We start from the raw sequence: 21,350 nt of genomic DNA on the forward strand, positions 1-21,350 counted from the left end.
CAGGATGGATCCCTGAGGAACACCACAGGAAAGACATGCAGTAGAGGAAGTATGTTGGCCAATTCGGACAGAAAACAACCTATTAGTTAAAAAAGACTGAAACCACTTCAAAACGATACCCTGAAAGCCTAAAAGACTTTCCAGTCGAGAGAGAAGAATAGAGTGATCAACCATGTCAAAAGCAGAGCTGAGGTCTAAAAGGACCAGAGCTACAGCGCTTCCGTTATCTGTAGCCAACATAATGTCATTGGTAACTTTCAGTAGAGCAGATTCAGTACTGTGCATTTTCTAAAACCTGATTGAAATGAATCATAAAATGAGTTAGACTCAAGAAAAGAGTTTAGTTGGGTGAATACAACCTTTTCTAAAATTTTAGAAATGAAAGGGAGATTAGAAATTGGCCTAAAATTAGCAAGGTCAGACACGTTAAGATTTGGTTTCTTCAAAAGTGGAGTTACAGAAGCATGTTTTAGGCAGTCAGGGACCGTGCCAGTACTCAAACACATATTAATAAAAAACACGAGTTCAGGGCCTATAGTGTCAGCAACTTGTTTAACAAAATGTGAAGGAATACTATCATATGGGCAGAAGGTAGGTTTCTGATGAGCAATAATATCTTTACAAATCTGAAGAGATATAGGACAAAACCTGTTCCAAGTAGAGGAGCACCCAGTAATTTCAGATAAATAATGCAAAGCAGGTGATGGTTGTGGCCTGGACTTGGTTATTTTCTCAGTAAAAAATGTTAAAAAGTTTTCACATAAAAAATCAGACACATCTGGAAAAGCTTCAACAACTGGATTTAAAACAGCATCAACAGTTGAATATAACACTTTAGGTCTATGATGATTTTTGGAAATAGTCTCTGACAGGAATTTAAATTTTGCATACTGAATAGCTTTCTGAAATGTAGATAGGGAGTCCTTTAAAATTTCATAAGACACCTGCAGCCTGTCCTTGCGCCATTTGCGTTCTGCTCGTCTACAGATTCGTCTAAGTGCACGAATAGAGTCGTTAAACCAAGGTGGTGATTTTTTGACAGAACGCTTAATCTTCAGAGGAGCAATGTTATTGACAATATTCAAACAGATGCTGTTAAAGAGATTCAGATAAAGATTAGCATCAAAGCTTTCAATAGGCCAATGTATGGTTGGCAATTCATTGGCTGCCTTATAGGCGGTAGCAAAGTCTTTACAAGCTGTGGGAGAAAAATATCGAGATCAGCGAATCTGTGCAGGTGTAGTGTTGGATCGACGAGGAAGGGCAGATGTGAAAGTCAAAGATTTGTGATCAGAAAAAGCTACGTCTTCGATCTCCATGTCAGTAATGTTAAAACCGAGGGAAAATACCAAATCCAAGGTGTGGCCATGAGTGTGCGTGGGGCTTTGCACCCATTGAGAAAAACCAAATGAGTCCATAAGATTGCAAAAGTTCTTAGATAGCGGCTTACCGGGACAGCAAATGTGAATATTAAAATCACCAAGCAATAAAATATGATCATACATATCATCATACAATATTCATGTAGATGATGTAAACGATGCTCTAGGATTATCATTTGTCGACTTATTAAACTCTTTTGGGGTTAAACAAAACGTCACCCAACCAACTCATCGCTTTAACCACACATTAGACTTAATAATATCCCACGGAGCAGACGTCACTGATATAGATATTTTACCTCAGAGTGATGACATCACAGACCATGACCTCATACTGTACACACTACCGGTAGAGCAGATTAGCCGTGTTTCACCACGTTATCGACTTGGTAGAACTATTGTTCCGACCACTAAGGCCAGATTCATAAATAACCTGCCCGATTTATCTCAGTTTCACACTAAACCCATAACTGCTGATAATCTTGATGAGATGGCGAACAACATAGACCTTATCCTCACTAGCACATTAGACACTGTTGCCCCCATCCGGTTAAAAAAGTTTAGAGAACAAGCACCTGCACCTTGGTATAATAGTCATACGCATGCCCTCAAGAGAACAGCCCATAATCTGGAGAGAAAATGGTGGAAAACTAAATTGGAGGTATTTAGAATTGCGTATAAAGACAGTATGCTCAGCTACAGACAGGCGCTAAAAGCTGCTAGAGCTGAATACCAAATTCATAGAAAACGACAAAAACAATTCCAGGTTCCTTTTCAGTACTGTAGCTAAACTAACTACAAATCAGCGATCTGAAAAATGTGTTCCATCACAGTTTAGTAGTGAAGACTTTATGAATTTCTTCACTGAAAAAATAGATAACATTAAAAAAACAATTGTGGCAGTTCAACCTCTGACAGCATCTCCCGACACAATCTTACCTAAAACCCCACAACTACACTGTTTTACATGTATAGGACAGGAAGAGCTGTATGATGTTGTTATCAAAGCTAAATCAACAAGATGTCAGTTAGATCCAATTCCCACTAAACTACTGAAGGAAGTGTTATATACAGCTGGTAAACCTCTTCTAAATATTATTAACTCCTCACTATCGTTAGGTCACGTCCCTAAATCCCTCAAGCTAGCAGTTATTAAGCCCCTCATAAAAAAACCTAATCTGGATCCAAACACGCTATCGAATTACAGACTCATTTCAAATCTCCCATTTATGTCTAAGATTTTAGAAAAGATTGTCGCTGCCCAGTTATGTAACCACTTGCAAGAGAATAATATCTTTGAAGAGTTTCAGTCAGGTTTTAGGCCCCATCATAGCACAGAAACTGCTCTAGTTAAAATCACTAATGACCTGTTTTTAGCTTCAGACCAAGGCTACATCTCCCTATTAGTTCTACTAGATCTTAGTGCTGCGTTCGACACTATAGATCATGATCTTCTCCTTGATCGCTTACAGAACTACATCGGCATTCAGGGACAGGCATTAAGCTGGTTTAAATCCTACCTGTCCAATCGTTACCATTTCATAGATTTAAATGGAGAGCTATCCAGGCTAATGCTAGTAAATTATGGCGTGCCACAAGTGTCCGTTCTAGGACCCCTGCTTTTCACAATATACATGCTTTCGTTAGGAAATATTATTAGAAGGCATGGAATTAGCTTCCATTGTTATGCTGATGATACCCAGCTATAAATCTCATCTAAACCAGGCGATACAGCTCAATTAGCTCGCATAACTGAGTGTGTTAAGGAAGATTAGATTGGATGACCCATAACTTTCTGCTATTAAATTCTGATAAGACGGAGATTTTGCTCATCGGCCCAAAAACTAGTACACAGAAGCTCCAGCATCTCAGCCTGCATTTAGACGGATGTTCTGTAACTACTAGTTCAACGGTAAAAGACCTGGGAGTTATTTTAGACAGCAACTTATCTTTTAAAAATCATATCAATCAAGTTACAAAAACAGCCTTCTTTCACCTTAGAAATATTTCTAAGCTAAGAAATATGTTATCTATATCTGATGCAGAGAAGCTCGTCCATGCGTTTATGACCTCTAGAATAGACTACTGTAATGCATTACTAGGTGGATGTCCTGCATCATTAATAAACAAGCTTCAGTTAGTTCAGAATGCGGCAGCAAGAGTTCTTACAAGGTCAAGAAAATATGACCATATAACCCCAATCTTATCGTCCCTACATTGGCTTCCTGTTAAGTTTCGAATAGACTACAAACTACTGCTACTCACTTATAAAGCACTAAATGGTTTGGCTCCCATGTATCTCTCCAGTCTTCTAACACGCTACAATCCGTCACGCTCCCTGAGATCTCAAAACTCTGGGCTTCTAGTAGTTCCTAGAATAGCAAAGTCCACAAAAGGCGGTAGATCATTCTCACAGTTAGCGCCCCAACTCTGGAATAGTCTTCCTGACAGTGTTCGGGGCTCAGACACGCTCTCCCAGTTTAAGTGCAGATTAAAAACGTATCTTTTTAGCAAAGCCCACACATAACACACATCACATATCATAACTATGTGCTCAAGAACATCTGATCACATGCACATTATCAACTTGTGCTGTTAATATCATGAACAGCAGCTACGCTAAATCCTCTCCACTGCTTCTCTTTCTCTCCCCATCCCGAGGCTTTCTGAGGTTTGGCCAGCTCCAGTCACGTCCCACCTCGTGAAGATTATGGACCTATGGATGATCATGGAGAAGTAGATGCCGAACTCGCAAACATCCCGAACCATCTATAGATGTACGAGTGCCAATTGGATCCCACTACATGTGTGGCATTGGACCTCCTGGAGTGTTTAAAGTATCTGGCATGGAGAAGCTGATGCTGGATCTATGATAATCACAAATGTTGAGCTCAGTAGCTACTACTTTTATACCAAAGACTGTAGAAAGAACATTTACTTATAATCTTCTACTCCAGTACTCATGTTAGTTCTCACTCTCCAGTGTTCTGCATTGTTGAAGATTTATGATCAAACTCTTGATTTCACCCATATGAGGATGGGTTCCCCTTTTGAGTCTGGTTCCTCTCAAGGTTTCTTCCTCATAACATCTAAGGGAGTTTTTCCTTGCCACTGTTGCCACGGCTTGCTCATCAGGGACAAACGCACACCATCCACCTTGACTGTTGATTTGTGTGAAGCTGCTTTGAGACAATGTCTGTTGTGAAAAGCGCTATACAAATAAACTTGACTTGACTTGACTTGACTTCCGCCTCCGTTTCCCGCATGACATAACCCTAGTTTCCTGAGGAAATGAGACGTTGCATTAGAATGCTTTGGGAACCCAGCAACATTGTCCATGCTCTGAATAATGTGTGCAATCAGTCAAAATTGGAGGCAGGCTGTCACCAGCGTGGTGATGTCACGACCAGTAAGTATAAAATGCACATGGAGTGAAGCCGACGACAGCTTTTGTAACAGAGAAGGAAGCGCTGAAGGGATGGCAGAGGTGTGTCATGGAGACGCAGCATCTCGTTCCCTCATGGAATGGTACGGGGAGACCAGATGACTCGTAGGAGGACGCAATAGCATCGATAATCCATCTGCTGAGGGTCTGCTTATGAGCAGAAAGGCCTCTCCTCAGAGGGCCGTAGCAAATGAACAATTGTTCCGACTTCCTCCACAGACTTGTCCTGTGAACAAGAACGCAGTCTTAAGAGTGCCTCCATTGAATCTTGGCCAATGGCTTCGAAGGGGGGCTCAGACAGAGCCTCCAGCACAAAGGATCCTTTTTCTACGCAGCCATGATGTTGTAATTAATGCAGTATTTGGTCTGGCATTGTCATGTTGGAAAATGCAAGGTCTTTCTTGAAAGAGACGACGTCTGGATGGGAGCATATGTTGTTCTAGAACTTGGATATACATTTCAGCATTGATGGTGCCTTTCCAGATGTGTAAGCTGCCCATGCCACACGCACTCATGCAACCCCATACTATCAGAGATGCAGGCTTCTGAACTAAGCGCTGATAACAACTTGGGTTGTCCTTATCCTCTTTAGTCCGGATGACATGGCGTCCCAGTTTTTCTCAAAGAACATCCAATTTCGATTCGTCTGAACACAGAACAGTTTTCCACATTGCCACAGTTCATTTTAAATGTGTCTTGGACCAGAGAAAACACCTGTGCTTCTGGATCATGTTTAGATATGGCTTCTTTTTTGAACTATAGAGTTTTAGTTGGCAACGGCGAATGGCACGGTGGATTGTGTTCACCGACAATGTGATTTCCATTACAGTAGCATTGCTGTATGTGATGCAGTGCCGTCTAAGGGCCCGAAGATCACAGGCATCCAGTATAGTTTTTCGGCCTTGACCCTTACGCACAGAGATTGTTTTAGATTCTCTGAGTCTTTGGATGATATTGTGCACTGTAGATGATGATACTTCAAACTTAAATTTTTCTCTGAGAAACTCCTTTCTGATATTGCTCCACTATTTTTCACCGCAGCATAGAGGGAATTGGTGATCCTCTGCCCATCTTGACTTCTAAGAGACACGGCCACTCTGAGAGGCTCGTTTTATACCCAATCATGTTGCCAATGTGTAATTTTTGCCTGAATTATAATTTTTTTTTGTCACAAAGCCCATTTTCTGCAAACACATTTATTACTTGTTATAGACTCATTAACATGAATATCAGAAACAAACTCTACAAATCACTTTAGAAATTGAGAAAAAAATGTTTAAAAGCACTTTTAGTGAGAGATTAGATATAAGGTTAAGATTCAATATAAAAGTAGGAATGTGAGTAGAAATATATAAATTGAGGTTTACAGTGTTATCACAGAAATCAATAATAGTCATGAAGTGTAACTTTTTTCCTAAAAACAGGTTGGGGCTTCACTTCATAAAAGCAATAAAAGCAATAAAATTCAACATTTGTGTTTTTCACTCATATGCAACATTTCACATATTAAGTCTTTTCTCACAGATCCAAATATAATTGTTGTTACAAGAAACATCATCCCAGTTTCCGTTCTCAGGGTGAAAGCCAGACACAGCACAGTCCTCATCCCCGATACTGTTTGGTTCACCCGGATTCCAGAACCTGAAAGAAGAGAATCGGTCTTCACCTACTTTTTATGTCGTTTTATTGACTTTCATCAATATTACCATTTTGATTAAAAACTATTTTCATAAAAACATTATTATTTTGTCTGAGTCAATGAAACTTAATTGTACCATGATTTTACACACTGCAACCATAAACCTTATACACTGAAAATACACATCCATATACAGTGAGGGAAATAATTTTGATCCACTGCTGATTTTGTAAATTTACCCCCTCACAAAGAAATGAACAGTCTAGAATTTTTATGGTAGGTTTCTTTTAACAGAGACAGAATATATATATTTTTGATATAAATTTGACATATATAATAATAATTTATTTCAATTATTTATTTTTAATTTTATATTCTTTCTCTCTCTGTTAAAATAAACCTACCATTAAAATTCTAGACTGTTCATTTCTTTGTAAGGGGGTAAATCAAATGCTATCAAATAATAATTTGTCTTTTTGTGTTTTTGAGTGAGTAATTTTTGTGTTTTAAAACGTGATGTGAGAGTGACAATTGAACAAACCCAATTTTTCTCACTCTCTTACCCATTGATTACTGTGGTACCGTCCACCCATTTCCAGGTCCTTTCACTGTCTCTGTCATTTGCACCAATCCAAGCACCTTGATTTCTTCTCCAGACCTCAACAAAGTCCTGGTGTGGAATAATAACTGATTAGACTAAATTAGACTAGATTCAAAAACAACATCTTGCTGGTAAAACAAACAAATATGGCTGGTATAAAATAGTTTCGCAAAACAAATGAGACCAAAGACTAAAAGCCTTTTTTTTTTTTTTTTTTTAGCTCGTGCTAACTGGGCTTTGATAAAAAAAAAAAAAAAAAAAAAAAAAAACGATGTGTAAAATATTCTTCTGGGCAGAGTAACAGAGACTTGGAGATCTGCATGGGGATGGAAAATCTGATCCTATTTTACATCTGTAATTTACAATATATTTCCCTTTACAGTTTTATTGTCAGGGATCCACCTGCCACGCCCCCCTTTGGTGGCTCTCTATGCCTCCGCTCTCCCAAGAGCTCCAGGTTTAACCACACACAGCTGGAGTTCATCACCAATCATGCCTCCTCTCTCTCTGGAGCTCCAGGTTTAACGATGCACGCCTGAAGCTCATCATCACTCCACCCCGTTCCTACATAAACCCCTCTCTCACGCTCACACGGCGTTTGTTATTGCATGTGTTGGACTCTACATACGGGTGGATGTGTGGGTTCTTTGTTTCCCGGTCCATTTGGGTTCCGCTATCCGGTACCGGCTTCACTTCTCCTCTGCGCAGCTCCGATCCGCTACGCTTCTCCCCAAGCGCACCTCGGACTCTCTCACAGGACTTGTGTATGCGTGCGTCTCTGTGTGTGTGTGTGTGTGTGTGTGTGTGTGTGTGTGTGTGTGTGTGTGTGTGTGTGTGTGTGTGTGTGTGTGCGTGTGCGTGTGTGTGTGCTGGTGTATTTCTCTCTCACTCAGTCTTGTCATTAAACCTGAGCAAGCTGTATTCCGGCATCCGCCTCCTGTTTGACTCGCACCCTGACATTTATACGATGTTGTACGTTTTATTGCTAGTTTGTTTTTATAAGAGAAATGCTTGAAAAGTGTGTGTGTGTGTGTGTGTGTGTGTGTGTGTGTGTGGATTGGAATGGCCGAACATCAATATGAATGGCTAAGACTGTAAAACAATAGCTTGTTTGGCTACCTGGTCATCAATATGAATGCCAAATTAATATCAATATCCCCAAACATGTATAACAAAAGCTTTTAATGGTCAGTTATTCATTTCTATGCAGACTGTATGACTAGAGTATGAATAATCACCTGAGTTTAGTAGGTGGCTCTCAAACAGGGGGAGCAAGAAAAGGATCAGACATAGTCTCAGATTAATGTTTGTAGGAATCTCATTTGTTATAAAAAAATAAAAAATCTTTAAGATTTGAAATATAAACATGTGGCTTTCAACCCAGTACTTTTCTGGATTGCTACATTACTGATATAATGTATTTATATATGAAATAAAAATAATGTTCAATGCAGGAAATGTCAAGTCAAGAAGCTTTTATTGTCATTTCAAATATATAAAGCTGACACAGTACACAGGGAAATTAAACAACGTTCCTCCTGAACCCTGGTGCTACATACAACAAGAATCACAGAAAACACAGGGTTAAGGACTAGTAAGTGTCCTCACCACATAAAGTACATTGTGTGCAACCTGGTGCAAACAGTGCAAAGACAACACAAGACAGTGCAAAGACAAATACACAAAACACAAAATAGCTCTGCCAGTAAACCTGTTGTATATTACACACAGTGGTGTGTAAGAGACATATAAAGTAACCATTTAAAAAAATTTAAACAAAATGTTGTGCAAAAGAATATATCCATAGCACTTAATCTTCTATAACTTATCTTTTTGAGCAATATCAACTTTGATGATTGACAGTAAAGCTCAAAGTTTCTTCTTTCTTCTTTCCTTTAAAGGTATCTAAATTGTTAATGTAGCACATTTTTGTCAGGAACTGTTAACATTTAAAGTTAGGTAGGTGTTTTCAGTGGTGAGTCCTAAAATTTGGGCTGGGTGGGGAGGGGAGGGGCAAACCAGACATATTCTCAGATAAATGTTTGTAGGAATCTCAATTTTCATGATACCTTTATTCAATTTAAAATATATCATTTTATCTTTATCTATAATTCAGGAAATATATGTTTACGGTTATATATCATATATAACTTTCTGTAACTTAATTATCTTTTTGAGCAATATCAACTTTAAATAAGTCAATTAAATCAAATCAAATTTTATTTGTCACATACACATACATACAGAGTATAAGGTTTCCTGGTGGTCTAGTGGTTAGGATGCGGCACTCTCACCGCTGTGGCCCGGGTTTGATCCCCGGGTTAGGGAACCAACCCCAACCATTAGGATTGCACAAGCCAGTGCACTCTTAGTGCCGGTCCCAAGCCCGGATAAATGGGGAGGGTTGCATTAGGAAGCATGCCACGTGGAAACGTGCCAAATCGAACATGCGGATCATGAATAGCCGAAAGAAAGATACATACATACAGAGTATTACATGCAGTGAAATGCTTTTTATGACGGTCTGGCATGAGGGAATAGAATGAGGAGAAACATAAACAAAGAAAAAAGAACGCAGATAAATAAAAAAGTATAAACTATATAGAAATATTAAATATATAAACATATACAGTGTGGAAAATAAGTATTTGAACACATTGCTATTTTGCAAGTTCTCCCACTTAGTAATCATGGAGGGGTCTGAAATTGTCATCGTAGGTGCATATCCACTGTGAGAGACATAATCTAAAAAAAAAAATCCAGAAATCACAATATATGATTTTTAAACTATTTATATGTATGATACAGCTGCAAATAAGTATTTGAACACCTGTCTATTAGCTAGAATTCTGATCCTCAAAGACCTGTTAGTCTGTCTTTAAAATGTCCACCTCCACTACATTTATTATCCTAAATTAGATGCACCTGTTTGAGGTCGTTAGCTGCATAAAGACACCTGTCCACACCATACAATCAGTAAGAATCCAACTACTAACATGGCCAAGACCAAAGAGCTGTCCAAAGACACTAGAGACAAAATTGTACACCTCCACAAGGCTGGAAAGGGCTACGGGGAAATTGCCAAGCAGCTTGGTGAAAAAAGGTCCACTGTTGGAGCAATCATTAGAAAATGGAAGAAGCTAAACATGACTGTCAATCTCCCTCGGACTGTGGCTCCATGCAAGATCTCACCTCGTGGGGTCTCAATGATCCTAAGGAAGGTGAGAAATCAGCCCAGAACTACACGGGAGGAGCTGGTCAATGACCTAAAAAGAGCTGGGACCACCGTTTCCAAGGTTACTGTTGGTAATACACTAAGACGTCATGGTTTGAAATCATGCATGGCACGTAAGGTTCCCCTGCTTAAACCAGCACATGTCCAGGCACATCTTAAGTTTGCCAATGACCATTTGGATGATCCAGAGGAGTCATGGGAGAAAGTCATGTGGTCAGATGAGACCAAAATAGAACTTTTGGGTCATAATTCCACTAAACGTGTTTGGAGGAAGAAGAATGATGAGTACCATCCCAAGAACACCATCCCTACTGTGAAGCATGGGGGTGGTAGCATTATGCTTTGGGGGTGTTTTTCTGCACATGGGTCAGGGTGACTGCACTGTATTAAGGAGAGGATGACCGGGGCCATGTATTGGGAGATTTTGGGGAACAACCTCCTTCCCTCAGATAGAGCATTGAGGATGGGTCGAGGCTGGGTCTTCCAACATGACAATGACCCGAAGCACACAGCCAGGATAACCAAGGAGTGGCTCTGTAAGAAGCATATCAAGGTTCTGGTGTGGCCTAGCCAGTCTCCAGACCTAAACCCAATAGAGAATCTTTGGAGGGAGCTCAAACTCTGTGTTTCTCAGCGACAGGCCAGAAACCTGACTGATCTAGAGAAGATCTGTGTGGAGGAGTGGGCCAAAATCCCTCCTGCAGTGTGTGCAAACCTGGTGAAAAACTACAGGAAACGTTGGACCTCTGTAATTGCAAACAAAGGCTACTGTACCAAATATAAACATTGACTTGCTCAGGTGTTCAAATACTTATTTGCAGTTGTATCATACAAATAAATAGTATTGGATTTTTATTTTTTTTAGATTATGTCTCTCACAGTGGACATGCACCTATGATGACAATTTCAGACCCCTCCATGATTTCAAAGTGGGAGAACTTGCAAAATAGCAGGGTGTTCAAATACTTATTTTCCTCACTGTATGTGAAAAAAAAGAGTATATACAAAGATGCGTATGAAAGTAAACAGTAAAACAGTAACATTTAAGGTGATTTGATGTGATTGTCCTTAAAGTGAGCGTGTGTGGTGTGGTGTGGTTTAAAGTGCACTGTGCTGTGTGAGTCCAGAATTAAAGTTACAGTCCAGAGATTAAAGTGATTTAAGTCTAGAATGCAGAAAAAGTGTGATGATGGAGAGAGTGGACCAGTTTTAGATCCTGGGTGTTTCCTGGTTCAAACTCCGAATGGCCTGTGGAAAAAAAGCTCCTCCTCATTCTCTTTGTGTTCACTTTCAAGGAGCGGAAGTGTTTGCCTGAACGCAACAAATAAAAGAGTCCATTGGTGGGATGGCTGAGGTCCTTCATAATCTTCCTGGCTCCGGTCCGGAACCAAGTGCTGTAGATGTCCTGCAGGTTAGGGAGCTCGGTGTGGATGGTACATTCAGCTGACCGCACCACCCTCTGGAGGGCTCGCCTGTCCTGCATTCCCAAACCAGGAAGTGATGCTAGTCATCAGAACGCACTCAATGGTGCAGGTGTAGAAAATCTTTAGCACCTGAGAGGGAAGTTTAAAGTCCCTTAAGCGTCTCAGATGGTACAGACGCTGCCGGGCTTTCTTTACCAGGGTGTTGGTGTGACAGGACCAAGACAGGTCCTGTGTGATGTGAATACCTAGGTACCGGAAACTGTCCACTTTTTCCACTGGGGTCCCGTTGATGTTTAGCGGTTGGTATGACTGCTCCCGCTTCGTGCTGATGTCCACTATCAACTCCTTAGTTTTGCTCACGTTCAGGAGAAGGTTGTTCTTTTGGCACCGTCTCTCCAGATTTTTAACCTCCGGTAGGTAGGCTGTATCATCGTTGTTGGAGATCAGGCCCACCACAACAGTGTCGTCAGCAAACTTGATGATGGTGGTAGAGTTGGAAGTGGCCACACAGTCATATGTGTACAGTGAGTACAGCAGGGGGCTCAGAGCACAACCCTGGGGAGCTCCAGTGCTGAGGGTGAGGGTGGATGAGGTTTGTTTTCCCACCCATACCGCTTGTGGTCTGTCTGTCAGAAAGTTAGAGATCCATTGACACAGCGGCAGGCTGAGTCCCCGGCCCTCAAACTTAGAGGTAAGCATGGAGGGAATTATCTGTAATCCACAAACAGCATCTTTGCATAATTCCCTTTTCTGTAGTCCAGGTGGCTCATCCTAGTGTAGAGGAGATGAGCAATGGCGTCCTCAGTAGAGCGGATTCAGGCGGTATGCGAACTGTAGCGCATTCAGTGTGTCTAGTAGTGATGCAGTGATAAAGTCTCTGACCAGTCTTTCAAAGCACTTTATCACTACTGAGGTTAAGGCTACAGGGCGGTAGATGTTGAGGCAGGCGGGCTGGGGCTTCTTCATGACAGGAACAATGGTGGACTGTTTGAAGCATGAGGGGACAACAGACTGTTCCAGTGAGAGGTTTAATATCTCAGTGAACACCGGTGCTTGCTGGTCAGCGCAGGCTTTTAGAACCCGACCTGTGATGCTATCTGGTACTGCTGCCTTCCTGGTATTCACTCTTTTGAATGCCCTCCTCACATCATGCTCTGAGATGGTGAACGTGTTTACCTCTCCAGCTCTCTCAGCGTGCATGCTGGTTGTGCCGCTGGCGCCACTAGCGTGGTTACCTGCAGCCTCGAAGTGAGCATAAAAGATGATTAGCTCATCTGCCAGAGAAGCGTCCGCATTTTAGAAGATGGTGTTTTATAGTCCCAGATTGTACTTAGTCCCTGCCACAGGCTCCTAGAGCCAACATGTTGGAACTGTGACTCCAGTTTCCTCCCGTAGCGTCGCTTTGCATCCTTCACCGCTCTGCGAACACTGTAAGATGCAGCCTTGTACTCGTCCATGTCCCCGGTGGCGAGCACCGTGTTGTATGCAGCGGAGCGGGTTCTTGAATGGTGTGTAGCAGTGGTCCAGTGTCCTTTCACCCCTGGTGGGGCAGGTGATGTCCTGCTGAAAGTTCGGTAGTGCGCGCTTGAGGTTGTCACTGTTAAAGTCTCCCACCACAATGAGCGCAGTGTCCCTATGCTGTGTTTGGTGTAATGTTATTGATTGAGTCCCATACTGCAGTGTCCGTGTCCGCTTGATGTGGAATTTAAACGGCACTGACTATAACTGTGCTGAATTCCCAAGGTAGACAGACGGGCCGACATTCAATGGTCAGTAGTTTCAGATTTGGTGTGCAGGAGCGTGAAAGAGGAACGATGCTCGCGCTGTCGCACAAGTGGTTGTTTACCATCAGACACACTCCACCTCCTCTTGACTTCCCCGACTCCAGTGTTCTGTCCATGCAGTAAACCGTGAACGATTTGGCCGGCTGGATGGCGTGGTCTGGTACCGCTGGGTTCAGCCATGTCTCGGTGAAGCAGAGAACGTTGCAGTCACGAATGTCCCTCTGGAACTGTTCCCTCGGGGACGCCGGTATGGGTCGCGTCCTTTGTTCTTTCTTAGGACCATCGCTCGGCCAACATGGGTCCGGGTTAAAAAATGGTGAAAGGTGAGTGGATTGTACACCAATATATATGAGTGACTCTGTCATATCTAATGATGTCCATCTTGTGTAAATGGAACGGTAACTAAGTAAATAAAAATATAAAATAAACAAAAAAGATGTGTAACCGAACAGTCATGACGGCAGCCAACCTCACTGGGCCATAATGACCAGTAAACCTCAAAGTGTCTTCTTTTCAAAGGTATTTAAATTGTGTATGTAGCAAATTTTTATCAGGAACTGTTAACATTTAAATTTAGGTAGGGTATTTTCAGCTGTAAGTCCCAAAATCTATGGCAAAGGCTAGCAGGAAAAATCTGAATTTTCTAATCTGATTGATAAGAAGGTGTGCATCATTGTAATAACCATAACATGAACAAATCTTTAACACTGATGTGTTCCTTCTAACAGGGAATTGTTTCTATAGTAACAGCTTATTTTTTCAATATACTCCTTTAAATCTTGTAGTGTGTTTCTGGTGTGCAATAATCTAAAGTTAGAGATCCCATTCAGGCTTCTAAAATCAATAAAGAGTTTAGAAATATACCATTTAAATATATAATCTCTCAAATTTCCCTTTTTTTTCAGTACACTACCTACTATCTGGAGTTCACAGACACACAGGGGATACAAAATTAGTGTTTTAACTTACTGAAAATGTGCTGCATTACTTTGATTTTAACAAACATTCACTTACTCAGTTGCGAAAGACGTTCCTTCTCAGCAGCCATGTTGTTGTAACTGGTCTGTAACTGACTTTTTTCCATATTCAGGTTGTTGTAACTGGTCTGTAACTGGTCACTTTCTATAGTCAGGTTATTAAATTTAATGCACAGTATGGTGATGACAACCAGCAAGAAAACAACCAGCATTAGCAGACAAAACACAGTCACTCTGAAACATCTGTATCCTGAACTGCTGGGTTCTGAAGTTAGAAATCAATTAATCAATCAATTAAATCTGCGTAGGATGATGTAATTCATTAAAGTAGTTTGTATGTGTAGATAAATGTGAGTGTGTGAGCATACCTGAAATAATTCCATTATTGCTTCTTGAAATAGTTCCATCATTGCATCTGGTCACTTGAGTTTCTGGAACTTGATTTGCATATATGTCTTCATACGAATTTCCGTTGTCCTTTGTATCAGCTGCCCTGCTTTTTGCAGAAACTCCTGAGTAATTTTCATAAACTTCTTCATTCATCTTTCTTTGTGTTCCCTCTCATAAAGATGCTGGATCTACAAAAAGCCTTCAATGTATTTTAGATCTCGATCTCTACAGTCTCCGCTTTAGCCTCCAAACTAAGATCAACTCCCTCTGACTATCTATAGATTTGTTGTACAGGAAGTAGAAGTGGCATCTTATCCCCCACACAGCAACACCTTCAGTAGGTCATCGCTATAACACTTTGTTTATTAGCTTCCTGTAAGTTTCTCTGCAGCAAAATTAGACCTTTCACACTACATTAATAAGCTAATGCCGTTTTAAAGACTGACCTTCTGAAGGTTATAACTGTTTTCTTTTATGCTGACACAAAGAAAACAGAAACTATGAAAAACATTAAGGAGAGAGGATGTAGGATTTGGAAGCTTCTACCAATTGGTAAATTCAAGATGTTTTTTTTTTTATTAATTTCTCAAAGGTGTCCGAAATATCTTCTGGCTAATTACTCTTACTGTACCTACCATAAAAACATGGCAACATTGGAAAGGCAAATATAAATTCGGTTCAATGAGTAAAAAAACAAAAGAGGAAGAAAAAGAAACTTTACAGAATGAATATTAAAAATACAATTATCATTTTGTTAAAATAATTATAATAATGTTTTTGCCTTGCCCCTTTGCTCAGTTTGCCTTATATAAAATCCTGTCTTCACCTTACTCCTGTGGCATCCTGCATTTGGGTCCTCACTCACCTAGTCATCTGCATTTACTGACAAAATAATCTAGCCTTGCAATTTATCTCCAAATCACTCTGTTCTCTACATCTGACTCCTTACAAACCAACCACCTGCATGTCTTCCCTCACCACCTACATCTACAATCCTCCTCCTTGGCCTTCTTCTTTTTCTCCTGTCTGGCAGCTCCATCCTTAGCATTCTTCCACCCCTTGACTTTACCACATGTCTCTGCTCTGGACATAACCAATGATCTCAATTACACCTTTCTCAACCTTGACTCCCAAAGCATCCTCCAATAAACTAATTTCTAGTCCTGTCCATCCTTATCCTCTATAACAAATCACTCCTGCTATCACTCTTCTCCACCCACTCCACCCTGCCTGCACTCTTTTCTTCACTTCTCTAACACACTCTCCATTACTTTGCACTGTTGACCCCAGGTACCTGAACTCCTCCACCTTCTCCACCTCTTCTCCCTGCAACCGCACCACTCCACTGCCCTCCCTCCCTTTACATGCATGTACTCTGTCTTACTCCTACTGACTCTCATAATAAGTATACTTAAGTATATCTATGGGGGTTTTTTTTCTCTCTCACTCTGCCTAACAAAACATGCTGCTGAGGTATCAGTGATCATGGACGTGCTTGATCCATTCTTATGCTCTTCTTCTTCTTGGAGTTCTCATTAATTGGATAGCACTTGTTGCTGTGGAATACAACTATAAAGATAAACTATAAAGATACTTGAGATTAATAAAGATCATTCCACTTAGGAACCCTGAAGATGATTTGTAATGCAATTAATATGAGCAGTTTTATTATGATGGGTTAGATCTAAAATTGCAACAAACAATTTTGCATGCAACTCTCAATCATTAATCTACTGGACACCTCAACAAAATAAAACCTAAAATGAACTTCTTGGTTACACAGTTGAGCTCATACTGCACAATTAGAGATCGGATTCATTTATAGTGGCAGGGTTTAGTGTCATCAAGATGTGGATAGGTTAATTTTGAGCCTGGTTCCTGTCCAGGTTTTTTCCTCATACCATCTGTTAGTTTTTCCTCATCAGTGTTGCCTCTGACTCACTCACTCATTAGAGAAAATTCCCATTTAATGCTCATTTAAAATGTAAATTTTCATTATATTTATAAATCTTTCTTAAAATATTGTGTTGCTTTCTCTCTGCAATTTGTTTAGGTTCACCTATTCCTCTGTACTGTTTATGATCACCAGGTCTGCTCTCACTCCAGCTCTTCTTTTTTGTAGAGATATAGTAAATATGGAGCTGAATTATCTCCATCCTGGTGTGTTAATGTCTTTCTCTGTACAGAGCACAAATTAAAACAAACTTTCTAATAACAGCACTCTGTCATAACTTGGTTAATAGCTATGCACCTTTTTCCCACTAAAAGATGTGCATAAAGGTTATCCTGTCATCACTGCTAAAAAATATACTGCCTTATATTAATATGCTCTGGCATGGTTCCACCAAAGAATTGGCCTTCTGGGACATGCTTGAGAGATCATGCGAAACACAGAACTTGTGTTTCCAAGATGGCGGCATGGCAGTAGATCACAGCGGCCTCTCCGGATACAAAAATGGTGCTTTTACCAATACATGGACACCAGAGACAGCTGTTCATGTGTACGACCACCAGGCGCTGTTACGGTACAGGAATCATGCATAATCTGCATGATGAAGTAATCAAGAACCTTAGCGACTACGGCTTGCTGCGACCTCGGCCACAAAGACCAGGCCCCCAGCCCTCGGTGTCACCTGATGCCGGTGGCTGGGAGAGGGGACGTCGGAAGCAGTGCTCGAGGAAACGGAAGCATGGCAAGCAGGTCGGTGTCTGTGCTAGGCTAAATGCTAACCCTCTCCTGTCCATTCTTTCAAACATCTGCTCCCTGGACAATAAACTGGACTATATCCGAGTCCAGCGGACCACGTGGCGAGAGTTCAGAGACTGCTGTGTCTTTGTTTTCACGGAGAGACATGGCTCAGCGACAGAGTTCCAGAAGCCGCCATCCAGCTAGACGGGCTAGACGCGTTTCGTGCCGCAGCTCTGTGCGGTAAGACTCACGGTGGTGTCGTGTGTGTTTATATCAACACGGAATGGTGCAAGAACTCTGTGCTTGTCTCACACTACTGTACATCGCTAGAGGAGTTTGTGACCGTTAGATGCAGAACATTATATTTACCACGGGAATTCACCACTGCTTTCATTGTCGGAGTGTACATTCCTCCCAGTGCTAATGCTAATGAGGCACTGTGTCTATGGCGTTATTAGCGACCTGCAGAATGCTCACCCTGACGGATTGTTTATTATCGCCGGAGATTTCAACCAGGCAAATCTCAGGACTGTGCTTCTTAAACTCCATCAGCATGTGGACTTTGCAATGAGAGGATCGAACATGCTATATCTTGTTTAAACGTCAAGTCAAGTTTATTTCTATAGCGCTTTTTACAACAGACATTGTCTCAAAGCAGCTTTACAGAAATCAACAGTCAAGGTGAATGGTGTGCATTTATTCCTGATGAGTAGCCGTGGTGACTGTGGCAAGGAAAAACTCCCTTAGATGTTGAAAGATTTATGATCAAACTCTTGATGTCACCCAAATGAGGATGGGTTCCCCTTTTGAGTCTGGTTCCTCTCAAGGTTCCTCATTACATCTAAGGGACTTTTTCCTTGCCACAGTTGCCACGGCTTGCTCATCATGGATAAACACACACCGTTCACCTTGACTGTTGATTTCTGTAAAGCTGCTTTGAGACAATGTCTGTTGTGAAAAGCGCTATAAAAATAAACTTGACTTGACTTGACTTGACTAGATGTTATGAGAAAGAAACCTAAACTAGTAGCTACTGAGCAACTCATAAAATAGCTCAACATTTAAGATAACCAGAGCCTTTAAACACTCAAGGAGGTCCAATGTCAAAAACTCCACATGAAGTGGGATCCAATTGGCACTGGTACATCTCTAGATGGTTCAGGATGTTTGGAGGCATATACTTCTTTAAAGGTGACCTAGCTCCGAAAATGATTCTCTATATGACAAATCTTGAGGGGAGACAAGTGGAGAGAGATGGAGAAATTGCATTTACATGCCTACTTTGGCATTCTCATCTTCACTGGTACCTAGTGCAGTGCAGTGCAAATAGGTCAAGGGGGGGTCCTTTCAAAGTCTGTGGAATGCTGAGACAAGAAGAGCCATTTTTAATGCCACATTGTCGGAGTTGATGACCAGGTATCAAGACATGTTAGGCGGTGAGGGAAAAAGTTCAAAAGTTTAGGGCAGCAATCCCCACTGTGTGGACCAGTAAGTGGGATGACTTCCCCGTCTTTACAACCCTGGGCCCAAAGTAACTGTGGATGAATGAATTGTAAGTTTAAGAGAAAATTGCCATTTCATGCAGTATATGCCCTCAAAACCAGAAATGTGTGGCATCAAAATCTGGGCTGCCTGCAATGCCATTTCATCTTATGAATAGAACATGCACATTTTTACAGTGAAGCCAATAGGAGCTGCTGAAAGAAACCAGGTGCTACAGTAGATATGCTCCTAGAAACCTCTTTTGGAGTTCCTCTCCTTTCCTCTGTAACTTGTCACTCTCATTAGCCACATTGTTGTAACTGGTCTCTAACTGGTCTCTGGTTATAATTAGGATGGTACAATTTGATCCACAGTATTGCAATGGCAGCCAGCAAGAGAACGACCAGCATCAGTAGACATTACATTTACATTTGCTACATTTAGCAGACACCCTTGTCCAGAGCGACATACAAAAATAGACACATCACAGCCAGCATGTAACATCTGTATCTTACAAGACTGGATTCTAAAGCAAGAAAGGAATAAATACTGTACAAAGTGTCTACATTGGATTAATGTAATAATAGTTTGTGTTAATGAGTCAGTTGACTTTGTCTACCACAGTAGGTCAGGTCAGGAAATGGTGCAAGTGGGTGAGATTGTGTGTGTGTGTGTGTGTGTGTGTGTGTGTGTGTGTGTGTGTGTGTGTGTGTGTGTGTGTGTGTGTTGGAGTGGTTTTCTTGATTTTGAGATTTCATAAATGAAGATTTAAATCATAAATCATTTCACTCATTGCTAATATTATTTCCTGTAATGGCCAGGAAGTAGAAGAAGCGTAAAATTGTATTTTATTTTATTTTGTTTATTTAATTTTTTTTAACAGCGGGTCTCTACTGTCCCCTCCTTAGCTTTTAATTCTGAGAAACTGTGTGTGGTTTTAACACATTTTTTTCTTATCTCTTCTTCTCTTCTACCAGGAAGCTGACATTTCTATTCTTATGTAGATGTGAAAACTGGCTGGCAAAGATAATAAACAAGAAGTAGTTTGATTTGTGATTCCACAAAAAAATGTCATTTAAGAAAAAAAAAAAAACCTGAAAAACAAAAACGCAGACAGATCTGCATAATGTGTGATACATACATGTATATACACAATAGATATATGTATAATTAACCACAAAATCAAATTTAATGTAATTCAGATTGATAAATAATGCATGATTAACATAAATCATGCATTTTCATTAAAAAATCATGACAAAACATTAAATATAGGAATAAATCAGTCTATTGCAAAATAAAGGCAATTTAATATAACCAGTCAATGGTCATGTATTTGGTAGAGAAACAGAGAAAAGCTGTAAAAGCTGACACTGCAAAAGAATCAAGACAAAGCTGCAGTGTGTAGTAACCGTATTTGTATGTTATATAAACTTCTTTGTACAATCATTAATTGACCTGACATCCAGTGACATTAACTCACATTATATACTTTTACCAGGCCAACCGTTACACATTTTCCATATGAGTATTTATTCAATTAAACAGTGTAAATGTGGCATGTTTTAAACTCTAATACTCTGATACAACTTCTTCAATAAATGTTAATTGAATATCTCCTTACAGACAATTTATGAGTTTATTTGAGCATCCACCTTGCAATTCTTTTAATATATCAGAAATCATCATTTATTATTCAACTCCCATGTTGCACTGGGAACTCCTTTAGCAGCAATAGTACCATCCAGGGAAATGTTCTAGGCTTACGTTTGGGTTTGAGCTTTTCAAAGGTTCTGGCCAATTTTCATTGATTGCAGAGACTCTTTTAGGTTAAAACCTTCTGCATAAATATTCCCTGTACAGTAGCTGTGATCTTAAAGATGAAAACATTTACTGTACTTATGTGGTGGTCACTTTTCCACTTAAACTATGGATATACGCATTTTATAGCATTTCAGGTATCTCAATCATTTTATTCCAAGTACAATGACATTGTGGGCCAAATTCTTTCTGATGGTGGGAGACAATAACCATTTATGTAATTGGGATTTTGATCATTTAATGAACACAGTATCTCATGTTTCTAAGTGCAAAGAATATTTTTTTCATTGTAATGAAGTTAATTTAAGAAAACAGTGTTTCAGTTGTATAACTAGTTATGGTTTAATAGTATGCAGAACCATCTTCATCTTAATTGTGGACATTTAAGGCAAATTAGTGATTGTTATATGGTGGAATTTTTATATTATTATTGTGGAAATTAATAAAGTTTTTTGTACAAGGATTAGATTCTCCATCATGT

At 40.3% G+C, this 21,350-nt stretch overlaps 2 protein-coding genes across 6 annotated transcripts in view; one reads left to right on the forward strand and one right to left on the reverse strand.

Annotated features, from left to right (window-relative positions):
• LOC310723317 (C-type lectin domain family 4 member M-like) overlaps positions 1-15,229 on the reverse strand; it is a 29,632-nt gene extending 14,403 nt beyond the window's left edge. Inside the window, exons 1-2 of one of the 2 annotated variants that reach the window (XM_083536138.1) lie at positions 14,856-15,229; positions 14,525-14,752 (exon numbers count right to left, since the gene is read on the reverse strand). In XM_083536138.1, coding sequence (XP_083392264.1) covers positions 14,525-14,752; positions 14,856-15,030 — 403 coding nt within the window. In that variant the 5' untranslated portion in view covers positions 15,031-15,229. Of the gene's footprint in view, positions 1-14,524; positions 14,753-14,855 lie in introns of those variants that run through there. The other variant, XM_083536139.1, reaches the window with a different exon arrangement.
• Positions 1-21,350, forward strand: part of LOC310723321 (uncharacterized protein) — a 487,719-nt gene that overhangs the window by 350,150 nt on the left and 116,219 nt on the right. For 2 of the 4 annotated variants that reach the window (XM_083536146.1, XM_083536148.1), the window contains exon 3: positions 1,516-4,276. The gene's annotated coding sequence lies outside the window, so the exon portion shown is untranslated. Of the gene's footprint in view, positions 1-1,515; positions 4,622-21,350 lie in introns of those variants that run through there. The other 2 variants (XM_083536145.1, XM_083536147.1) reach the window with 1 other exon arrangement.

This window comes from Silurus aristotelis (assembly GCF_946808225.1).
Source record: "Silurus aristotelis genome assembly, chromosome: 3".
Taxonomy (NCBI): Eukaryota; Metazoa; Chordata; class Actinopteri; order Siluriformes; family Siluridae; genus Silurus; species Silurus aristotelis.